We start from the raw sequence: 12,291 nt of genomic DNA, 5'->3' as shown, positions 1-12,291 counted from the left end.
ATACTGTAAATAAAGCTGCCTTGCCTTAACATATGTTGGCAACAGTGCGCGCATTAACATATGTTGGCAACAGTGCGTGCAATCTGTTAGAGTGAGTGACAAGCAATTTAGCGGTTGTATTTGGGATCGTAGTAAACAATGACGATCACACACAACACACCCACACAACCTGGGAACGACCACCCATTTTCGTGCTCGATAATTGGAATCTTAATCAGGCCGAAAGAGTATGCAGTGAATACTTACAAGTTTATCAATGTGCTGTTGTAGTTCGGTGATTGTTTGTACGAGATGATCATAGCTCCCCTTCAGTTTATGCATCTTCTGGTCCACACGGGTTTTTACCGACACTAGAATCCCTGCAATATATTCAATGATCACATTAAATATTAAGATATGATATTGCTGTGATGGAAATAAAGAGATCCAATGCTACAACATACTGTTGCAATGCCAAGAGTAAGGTTAAGTAAAATATACATTTTTATCATTTGTGTAGCCTGAGAAAGACCGGGACTCTTTTTCAGCCCTGGAGTTTCAGGACTCAGACCACCCCACTTTAGTTGACAACGTTTTAAAGAAGACATACTATATTACCCTTAGTAGTGTGTCAATCTAAAATGGTTTACCATTTCTTTCAATGATACAATACAAAACAATACAATACCATTTTATTTGGATAGCGCATTTCACACAGCAAGAGTTGTAACAAAGCACTTTACATATAAACAACAAAATAGCCATAATACAACACGTGAAATCCATAGATTAACATAAAACAACAACAGACACTGGAAAAGAGCCGAAAATGTCAGGTCTCAGGTCAGATCAAAAGCCAGTGAAGAGAAATGCGTCTTCAACCGGGTTTTGAAAGTGGACAGAGAGGGGGCTTGCCTAGCATTCAATGAAAGGTAATTCCAAATGAAAGGACCAGCAGCCGAAAAGGCTCGATCCCCTCTGAGGCTCCGCTTGGTCCTCGGCAGCTCGAGCAGCGCCTGGCCCGCAGACCTGAGGCTGCGGGAAGGTGTGTAGGAGTGGAGGAGCTCAGAGAGGTACACCGGGGAGAAGCCATTTAGTGATTTATAGATAAATAACAGAACCTTAAATTGAACCCTAAAATGCACTGGGAGCCAGTGAAGGGAGGCCAGAATTGGTGTTGTGTGCTCCATCTTCCGAGCTCCAGTTAGTAGTCGGGCAGCACCATTTTGGACCAACTGGAGACGTTTGAGAGAGGATTGGCTGATTCCAAAATAAAATGCATTACAGTAATCTAGCCGAGATGTAACAAAGGCATGGATGACTGTTTCTAAGTGCTGATGAGAAAGGAGGAGCTTTACCTTAGCCAGCTGTCTGAGATGAAAGAAGCTGGATTTTACAACAGTGCTGATTTGCTGGTCCAATTTAAGATCACTGTCCATTTTAAAACCCAAGTTTAAGACTGTTGGCTTTAGATATGAAGCCAGGGGGCCCAGGTCAACAAGGTGGGATGTAGACGAGCCACTAGGATCGAACACCATCACTTCTGTGTTATTTTCATTGAAATTTAAGAAATTCAGTGACATCTAGTCTTTGATGTCGTCGAGGCAGGACAAAAGTGGACTTATGGAGAATGCGTCTTTTTTGCTCAGCGGAATATAGATTTGACAGTCGTCCACATAGCAGTGGAAGGAAATACCATGTTTTCGAAGGATGGAACCCAGGGGCAGCAAATACAATGAGAACAGCAATGGCCCCAAAATAGAACCCTGTGGAACACCATACAATAGAGGGGCAGAGGAGGTCTCAGAAAAACCAAGGCTAACAGAAAAAGTCCTGCCACCCAAATATGATCGAAACCACTCTAGAGCACATCCACTAATGCCCACTTGGTGTTGCAAACGTGGACAGAGGGGTCAAATGTGGCATTCGAAACAAGAACTGTAGCAACCTTGTCGATGAAAAACTGTCAGAATCTATCGCACATTTCAGGGGACGAGTACGTGCAAATCGGTTGACAGGGTTTCAGTTCGGAGTCGATTTAAATAGAGCACATAAATTCTGGCGGTATGCCTGAATCAGACGTGACAAGACATTAAACCATGGCGCCGGTCAAATTTTTTGCCGCATATTTTTTAATGGAGCCAAAGAGTCCAAAATATTAAGGCAAGATGAATGGAACCAAGTGCTGAGTTCCTCTGTGTTTGAAGAGGGAACACAAAGCTGATCAAAGGCATCAGAACTGACTAGCAGTGAGCAGTGAAGGGGTTAAAAACCCTGTGCCTGGACTTCCGGTTGGGCAAGCAAAGAGATGGCGGGGTAGAGGAACGAGCTCCCGACCATTCGATGAAAATATACCCACTACAACTCGAATACATTTCAAACTTGGTATACACGTTTATCTACAATAGTGGGTCCTTTAAAATGCCCAAATTAAAGGCAAGGAAGTTAAAGCAGTCTGAGTTATACAAGCAGGACGACGTTAGCAGTGAGCTCCGGCATAGCACAATGGACGACATGGACACGTACGCCGCCGATGGCAACGAAGACGGGCTGAGGGAGGAAGTGGGATTTCAGCTCATATTAAAAGAACTGCGAGAGTTCAGGAGGGATAGTGGTCGACAGCTCAAAGAAATTCGAGAAGAAATAAACAAAACGGGGGCTGAAGAACGGATCGACGCGGCTGAGACCCGGATGCAAGCCATAGAGGAAACAGTTTCAGAGTTGTTAAAACTGCAGATTCATTTGGATGAAAAGCTGACTGACTTGGAGAGTCGCTCGAGGAGAGAGAATATTCGAATTCACGGCGTCAAAGAGGGAGTCGAAGGAAATTTGTCGACGATGGTGGAATATGTGGAGCGCTTGCTACGAGAGGGACTGGAACTCCAAGACTCCTTCAAGTTGCGTGTGGAGAGGGCACACCGTGCCTGGATGCCAAAGCCACCTTCCGGGACTTCACCGAGATCAATTGTGGCAAAAAGTCAAGCTACAGGATGAAGGAGGAGATACGGCTGGCTTGGCAGAAGCGCGGCTTCCAATTGCATGATAAAAGGATCAATCTGGACCACGACTATGAGCTGAAAATTCTGAAACGACGAAGGGAATATGCCGAAGCCAAATCAGTGCTGAAGGAACAGAAGATACAATTCCCAACACCGTTCCCTGCCCAATTGAGGGTCTTCTATCCTGAGGGGACTGTGCTTTATGGATCGGCGGAGGAAGCGACCAGGGACATAGCGAAAAGGGGATTTTCGGTGACAGTCATAAAATACCCAGCAGATACGGCGATTTACGTGGAGCAAGAGAGGGAGACCGGGGAACCAGGAGAGACCGGGCAGAGCTGGAAACTACAAGAGAAGTTGCAAGCCTTCGGACGTTCGGATGCAAAGTGACAATGAGGGAATTGTAAATCAAGGTTTGGAGATGAATGGGGCTAGCGAGTAAGGGGAAGGGAAAGAGAGGGATGGGCAGACTGCAAATAATGATGGGTATAGATAATTACGTGTGTAAGTGTGAGTATGTACAGTATATGTGTACGTGTGTAAGAATAATTATCTATATATAGTATTTTTAATAATTAAATAGTTATCACACATTTGATCCATCCATCCATCCATTATCTGTGCCGCTTCTCCTCATAAGGGTGGAGCCTATCCCAGCTGTCTTTGGGCAGTAGGCGGGGGGGACCCTGAACTGGTTGCACCCTGAACTGGTTGCCAGCCAATCGCAGGGCACACAAGAGACAAACATCCGCACTCACAAGCACACCAATCAACTTACCATGCATGTTTTTGGAATGTGGGAGGAAACCGGAGTGCCCGGAGAAAACCCACGCAGGCACGGGGAGATCATGCAAACTCCACACAGGGAGGCCGGAGCCGGGATCGAACCCACGACCTCTGAACTGTGAGGCGGACGTGCTAACCAGTCGACCACCGTGCCGCCTACACATTTGATGTTTATGCTAAATGAACATATGTTTGAGTTATTTTGTTTACTATATGTATTTGTATTGTAAACTAAATATAAGAATGACGTGGTATTTGCTTGCAATGAAGAAATTGCTTCTGCTTCATGTCGATATTAATTATAACCATCCGAGGAGCAAGTGTGAAAAGAAGAAGCAAGAAGGAAAAACAAGAAGGAAGATCCGAAGTTAATATGACTGAATGTTTTTGCAATGTAATGCTTTGACACATGTACACTGTAATCTGAAAACAGTAATTTCTCACCCACATACACTCATAGATAACAAGGCCAAGTGTTTCCAACGGCTTGCATAAATTCCCCGCTCCTTAGGTTGGAAACACCCATGTAAACAGGGAGTCCTGAAAGTTAATAAAAAGAAAGGGAACGGAGAAATAAGTTTAGTACGTAGAAAGAACGTAGAAAGAGGCGTTCTCCTCACGAGGACAGCGGGAATCAGAAATTGTGCAATCGCTCCGTTCTCCTCATGAGCTAGTAACAAAGAATTGAGTGTCTTTCCTCTTCATTTGTGTTGTGTTATAAAAATGTCAAATTGATGAACCTGACAGTGTGTGTACAGTAAATGTATATACATATATATGTGTGTGTGTGGGGGGGGTGCGTGCGTGTGCATGGGTATATATGCACACGGGGGTGTCAGTATGTGTATGTATGCATGTATGTATATTTTTATGTATGTATGTGTAAGTGTATGTGAATATATATGTATGGATACATTCTTTTTCTCTTGTCTTATTTGGGTAATAATTCAGGATATCAAGGTGAGGTCGGGACTTAGATTTTCTCGCGTCATTTGGACAAAGTCTCACGACACATGGACGAAGACTAAGGACCCTCTCATACCGGTGAGTAGGGGAGGCTTTCCCTGGAAGCCCTCTTGCCATCAGGGCTTATATAGGGTCAGGATGAAGACCTCACTATTGGAAGTCTTTTGGATTGGTGTTATTGTTCTTTATGTGTTTTTCCCCATTAAGGGATGTGTTCACTTAATAGGATAATAGATCTGGGAAACCCTGTTTTATGCAGATTTTGCGGTGCTACCTGGGATCAATCTAATTATTAGAGCATACTGTGAGTGGAACGTACTTGATTTTTTATTTTTTTTGAATTTTTTTTTTTTTTACTAGTACTGCTTATTTCCTGTACAGTACAGATCACTAAATGCAAACAGTTAAGATAGTGACATAATGTGAATGGATCAATCAATCCAATTAAGAGGAGCAAGATTTTGACTAAACTTAAAAGAGATAAAGTAGAAGTGGCCTACCTGCAAGAGATGCACTTGTCAGAAGAAGAGCATTCTAAACTAAGAAGGATGGGTTTCTAGTAAGTTTAATTTTGTGCTCCATTTTGAGATTAAAGGCCACAGAAGGGATATATATTTCTTTATGGGGTAATTCAAACGGGAACTTGATGTAATTCAAACGGGAACTTGACGTTAGTAAATATTTATGCTCCTCCTAACTCAGATTGGAGGTTTTATAGACAGATATTTGATTTAATAATAGCAGAATCTCAAGGTTTGTTAATTTGTGGTGGGGATTTTAATGTCAGATTTGATCCTAAACTTGATTCGTCAAGAGGACAGGTTACACAGCTACCCAAGTAAATAAGAGGATCAAATCGACAATGAAGGAAGATGGTTTGACAGATGTCTGGAGAGAGATACATCCTAGGAAGAGAAACTATACATATTTCTCAAATCCACATAGTATTTACTCAAGAATCGATTACGTTTTAATTTTTCGTAAAGTATGTACAGGGTGGTTGACTGTGAAGTGCGGATTATGGACCTTTCAGACTATAGCTCTCTCTATTTAGAAGTAAATCTTGAACAAAATCGGAGAAATATTATATCGAGATTGAATTTAAATATATTGAACCATATGAAAGAACAAGGCGGCACGGTGGTCGACTGGTTAGCACGTCCGCCTCACAGTTCAGCGGTCGTGGGTTCGATCCCGGCCCCGGCCTCCCTGTGTGGAGTTTGCATGTTCTTCCCGTGCCTGCGTGGATTTCTCCGGGTACTCCGGTTTCCTCCCACATTCCAAAAACATGCATGGTAAGTTGATTGGACTCTCTAAATTGCCCCTAGGTGTGATTGTGAGTGCGGATGTTTGTCTTTGTGTGCCCTGCGATTGGCTGGCAACCAATTCAGGGTGTCCCCCGCCTACTGCCCGAAGACAGCTAGGATAGGCTCCAGCACGCCCCGTGACCCTTGTGAGGATAAGCGGTATAGATAATGGATGGATGGATGGATGGATGAAAGAACAAATTAAAAAGGACAATTCTGAGTTTCTGGAATTCAATGGTAATGATGAGGTTTCACCCCCACTACTATGGGATACATGTAAAGCAGTGTTGAGAGGCCAAATTATAGGATATTGTGCTTACTGGAAGACGCAAAAACAAGAAACTGGACCGACTACAGGCAGAATTGAAACAGAACAACAGCATAAGGATACTTATGGAGAGGAAAGGTTTAAAGAAATTCTCAAGATGAAAACAAAATAAAATAAATGCAATATATGCAAGAGAAATACAAAAGAAGTTGATATTTACAAAACGGAAATACTATGAAGGGGGGGAGAGGTTGAGTAAACTGCTGGCATTCAGGTTGAGGAAGCAGCAAGCGGAGAATTCCTTTCATAAAATTAGAAACCCTATGACTAATGTAATGCACCATAATTTAGAAGGTATACAAAAAAGCTTTGAGATATATTTTCAGAAACTATATTCACAACCTCAGGGAGACGTTAAAAAAAAAAATGGAAGAATTCTTAGTTTTCCCCTCCCTAAACTGCCTGTTGAACAGAGCAATCATCTTGTTGAGGAGATCAGGGAGGAGGAAATTAGAGCAGCCATCTCACATATGAAGACAGGAAGAAGCCCAGGGCCAGATGGGTTCTCTTTGGAGTGGTATAGGGAGATAGGGGATTTATTGATCCCTATGTTACAGTCAACCTTTAATTGGGCCATAATGAAGAACATGGTACCTCCCTCAGGGAGGGAAACAGTGATTTCCCTTATCCCAAAAGAAGGTAAGGATAAATCGGAATGAAGGAGTTATAGACCAGTTAGTGTATTGAATCAGGATTACAATTTTTTTACACACATACTGGCTAAGAGAATAGATAAACTATTGCCGGAAATTGTAAGCCTGGATCAAACTGGTTTTATGCGTCAGAGACAAAGACAGCATGAGACGAACTCTACACAAGTCACATAAAGGACAGTGGGATTCCGGGGATTCCAAGGTTGGACGCAGACAAAGCTTTCAATTGTGTGAATTGGTCCTTTTTGTTCAGAGTACTAGAAAAATGTGGTTTTCATAAATTGCTCATCAAAATAATACAGGCCCTTTTTGATAACTCGAGGGCAAGGATCAAGATTAATGGAGGGGTTTCAGATAGCTTTTTACTGGAACGTGGAACGAGGCAGTGTTGTCCAATTAGTCCCCTATTCACTATCTTTATTGAGCCACTGAGCCAGTGGATTATCCAGAATAAAGATATTAATTGAAATTAAAAATTAGAACAAAAATAGAAATTAGTTGTTTTCAACTTGAGACCAATATGGTACTTTTTCAGGGTATAAATTGAATGTTTCTAAACCCCAAATTCTTACTTTCAATTATAGCCCCTCAAGAAATATTAGATCGAGGTATAAAATGAAATGGGAAGGACATTTCATCAGATATTTGGGAGTAAATATACCTAGGGATTGATCAAAATTATTACTCAACTTTGTCCCGCTGACCAACAGAATTAAAGATATAAGGAGATGGGAATCTTTACCTTACCTCAATTTAGGGTCACGGATGCAATCGATCAAAATGTTTGTTCTTACAAGGATGATCTTTTTCAATCCCTCACTGTCCATATATCAGATCAATAATTTCAAGAGTGGGATAAAATCATGTCGAGATTTATTTGGGAGGGGGGCAGACCAAGAATCAAATTCAAGAATTTGCAATTAGCAAAAGATTGGGGCGGGGTCGCACTCCCATGTTTAAAGGACTACTATACTGCTGCTCAGTTGAGGTCTTTAATATGCTAGTGTAACCCGAAATATAGGGCCAGATGGAAAGAAATTGAAGAGGGCATAATAGAGGAGTTCCCGATTCAGGCAGCGCTGGGGGATAAGAGACTGATGGCCAGGATAATAGATCTGGGAAACCCTTGGATTGCATTGCCACTTAAATTGTGGAACAAGTTATCAGCTCAAAATCACTAGATGGAACCAATAAAAGTTTTGAGGTGGAGCACGTTCAACATAGTCTTTGTGCCTAAAAACTTGGATGCAAGGTTTAAGGGATAGGTAGCTAACGGGTTGACAGCATGTTGTAATTTCTTGAAGCAGGCGGCTATGGACAGTTTTCAGAGTTTAAGGGGACAATATGGATTGGAGGAGGATTTTTATAGGTTCCTACAAACCAGACATTATATAAAGCAATTTAAGGGGAAAGCCACACACGATCAATGGAATAACATTTTGTTAAAAATCTGTACTGATGTTTACACCGTGGGCCCTATCCAATCTCAAAACTTTATTGGAGCCTGCAACAGATGAAAGTAGTCTCACTAAGTGGTAAAGTAAAATGGGAGTAAGAAGCTAATATGGTCCTGAGTGATGGATATTAGAGACAGTTATGTGTGGTACAATGGAAGACCTCTAATTCTGCCCAATGGAGAGCGTTCTGCTGGAAAAATCTTATCAGGTTTTTCATTACGCCGGCTCAAAAAAGGCATTATACTAATTTGTTGGAGACAGTGTGGATACATGGAGGCTAATGCAGCAAATCTTTTTCATATATTCTGGTCATGCTCTGCAATGTTTCCTTTTTGGCAGGGGGTCCATCAAATTTTACAAATATTCCCCCCACAGGATTTTCGTTTAAATGGATGGTGGGGCGGGTGGGGTGATGGCCATGTTGTCACTAACAAGTTAATTTTATCCATTCATTTTGGAGAAATTAGGAAACAAGTAACTCCATGAATAATGCCCCTTGTTAATCTGGACAATGGCCCCTACCATTCTATCCTTGTTCGGCCGGAGTCATGCGAGGAACCGATTCCAACCCCTCCATTGGAAATCATTGTAATTTTATTGCTTATAACGTCCAAAAACGGCGATCAATTGGCACCAAAATTTATGTGGACATCCCTTCAACATATCAAAAGGATTAACCTCTGCGTGGCTGATTTATATGAGAATGAGGAAATGTGGAAGTCAGCAGAGCTACATAGATTTAGGCTGGGACGAGCGCACACTGCTTCTTTGCTTAGAAAAAAAAAAAAACACTGCTTCTTTGCTGATCACGGTTAGGACGGGCGAGGCATTAAACACCAATCAGGATATTTACAGAGACTGAAGTGGGAATGAGTAGACGTGCACATTTAATTAAGATGCGGAATGTCCCCAATTTTCCCCACTGAAGTGCAGTTTCTCTAGTGGGGATATGAAACTTGTCAACAGGGATAAATTCTCGGGAGTAAACGATCAATTTGGACTTGGGTGTTAGAGTCATAGCAAATTACTGTCAAGTTGCAAGTAAGTTTACTCGCCACAACAGTGTTGAGAGAAGTCATGGTACTTAATTTCAACTGTACTGGTTTAGAGTCAACATTCAGTTCAGAAGCCAAATCTCCTCAAATAAAAGAGGAGTCACTTTGGGTGTCAAGTACGGCATAGGTAAGTATTTCCTTCTGAGGATGTGAAACAGCTGAGACAAAAACTTGCCTATGCTGGATGAGGCAGAAGATTTCCTTGTTAGTACATGAGACATGGCTTTATGTACTTCCACATTTATTCCATCCACGTTGCGTGCAATTTGTGAGACATTCTCTTTTTCGCTTTGTCTTGGTTCGTTTACCTTTTCTATATGCAGGCAAGTAGGATGACTTACTACAGGAGTGGCGCGTCTTGCAATCTTTGCTTACGTGACCCTTTCTTAGACATCCGAAACACAGGTAATTTTCACGAATGAATGTTGTCTTTTCGTCCATAGTCTTTGCTGCAAACATGGAACATTTCACTATGCCATGTGCATCATTTCTGCAAAACAAACAAGGTGGCTTTGGTTTAAAGGTGGCTACAGAGGTGTTTGACTTGGGATTGACAGTTGTTGAGAAAGTCCTTGCTCTCTTAACATATCTTTCCTCTGAAACTCTTACATTCATTGAGAATGGTGAGGCAATGGGATTGCAGGCTACTTTGGCTTCCCTTTGCATGAACTCTGTAAAGCGAGCAAAGCTGGGATATTCCTGTCTTCTGTCCATCTCATCCACAATAATGCAATACCAGCTTTGCACAATCCAATCTGGCAGTTTCTTTAATAATTTACGATTCTCCTCACAATCGTTTAAAATCTCTAGGCCCTTAACTTGAGGAATAGCCTCATGGCAACTTTGGAGGAAATCTACAAACTCTCTTAATCCTAGAGGGTCATTATCACTTATTTTGGGCCACTGCGTAAATTTAGTTCTAAATGTTCTTTGAACCATGAATGGACTGCCATACCTTTCTTGTAGCACACTCCAAATGCCTTGATATGCCTGCTCAGTATTCCGGTAAAAGTATCACAGCTTTCTTTGTGTCGCCTCCAAGGTAACTTTTTAAGTACAACATTTTCTCACATGCACGTAGAGGTTTATTGCCTATCAGGGCCATAAAGGATACCTTCAAATCCATAAACTTTAGGAGATCACCACTGAAGGTGGCAGGCTCAGGTGAGGGAAGGTGATTTGGTGTTAGAGAACTTGCAAGGGCTTGAGCCAAACTAAGCTCTTGTTCCACTGGTGAAGTTTGAGGCAAAAATGAAGGAGCATGAGGGTTTAGGGAGGGCTCAACAGCAGGGTGACCATTTCCAACATTGTCTGAATGTTGGAATGACAGTTTGATATTTTCTAACTCGTCTTGAATATTGCAAACTCTTACACGAGGAGCTGCAACCTTTACCTCACTGTCTAATGCCCAAATGCCCTGGTACTCATCTCTGGTGACTTCAATCATGCCTCCCCTTCCTCCTCTCTGCCTTCATTCACACAGTATGTCACCTGCCACACCAGAGACAATAAAACACTGGACCTTTTCTATGCCAACACCAAGGAGGCATACACATCACTGCCCCTCCCCCCGCTGGGCAAAGCTGATCACAACCTGGTGGCTCTCCAGTCTGTGTACAAACCTCTGGTCCGCAGGCAGCCAGCTGTGACCCGCACGGTTCAGAGATGGTCTGGAGAGGCCGAGGAGGCCTTAAAGGACTGCTTCAGCACAACTGTGTGGGAAGTATTCAGCGATGCTCACGGGGAAGACATTAGTAGTCTAACGGACACTGTTACAGACTATATAAATTTCTGCATGGAGAACACCATACCCACCAGGACAGTAAGGTGTTTCTCCAACAACAAACCCTGGATCACACCAGACATAAAAGCTCTCCTGAAGGAGAAGAGGAGGGCTTTTGCGTCAGGCAACATAGAGGAGCGGAGGACTGTGCAGCGCCAGCTGAGGAGGAGGATCAGAGAGGGGAAAAGGTCCTACAGGAAGAGGATGGAGGAGCAGCTGCTGCAGAATAACGCCAGGGGAGTCTGGAGGGGCCTGAAGACCATCTCAGGCCACGGACAACCCAAGACCCGGACTGGGGGGGACCTGCAGTGGGCAAATGAGCTAAATCTCTTTTTCAATAGGTTCGATCAGATGCCTGCCTCCACTCAGTCTCTCCTGCTGCAGTCTCCACCTACTCCTCCTGCTGGGCGTGTCACCCCCTCCCCTCTTTTCTCCACAGTCTCCAGCTCCCAGCTACACCAGATAGCCACCACTCCTTCCTGTCCAGCCTTGGCCTTCACAACATCTCAGGTGAGGAACCAGCTGAAGAAGATGAAGGCGAGGAAGGCAGCAGGTCCAGATGGCATCAGCCCCCAGCTCCTCAAATCCTGCGCAGACCAGCTGTGTGGAATTGTCCAGCACATGTTCAACCTGAGCCTGAAGCTGGGCAGAGTCCCCCAGCTATGGAAAACATCCTGCCTGGTCCCGGTGCCAAAGACCCCCCACCCGAAGGAGCTCAACAGCTTCAGACCAGTGGCGCTGACGTCTCACCTGATGAAGACCCTGGAGAGACTGGTCCTTGTCCACCTGCGCCCCCTGGTGAGCTCCTCAATGGACCCACTCCAGTTCGCATACCAGCCTGGCATCAGTGTGGATGATGCCATCATCTACCTCCTCCACACTTCACTCTCCCACCTGGAGAAGGCGGGGAGCACTGTGAGGATCATGTTCTTTGATTTCTCCAGTGCTTTCAACACCATCCAGCCCACCCTACTGGGA

At 43.4% G+C, this 12,291-nt stretch overlaps 1 protein-coding gene across 4 annotated transcripts in view; it reads right to left on the bottom strand.

Moving 5' to 3' along the window:
* hvcn1 (hydrogen voltage-gated channel 1) overlaps positions 1–12,291 on the bottom strand; it is a 58,189-nt gene that overhangs the window by 7,352 nt on the left and 38,546 nt on the right. For all 4 annotated transcript variants that reach the window (XM_086024160.1, XM_086024158.1, XM_086024159.1 and 1 more), the window contains one exon: positions 247–359. In XM_086024160.1, coding sequence (XP_085880286.1) covers positions 247–359 — 113 coding nt within the window. The remainder of the gene's footprint in view (positions 1–246; positions 360–12,291) is intronic.

This window comes from Filicampus tigris, chromosome 2 (genome assembly GCF_054856515.1).
Source record: "Filicampus tigris isolate MCC_2025a chromosome 2, RoL_Ftig_1.0, whole genome shotgun sequence".
In the NCBI taxonomy this organism is placed as follows: Eukaryota; Metazoa; Chordata; class Actinopteri; order Syngnathiformes; family Syngnathidae; genus Filicampus; species Filicampus tigris.
Note: the sequence above shows the minus strand (reverse complement) of the source record. Positions and strands in the feature narration are given on the sequence as shown.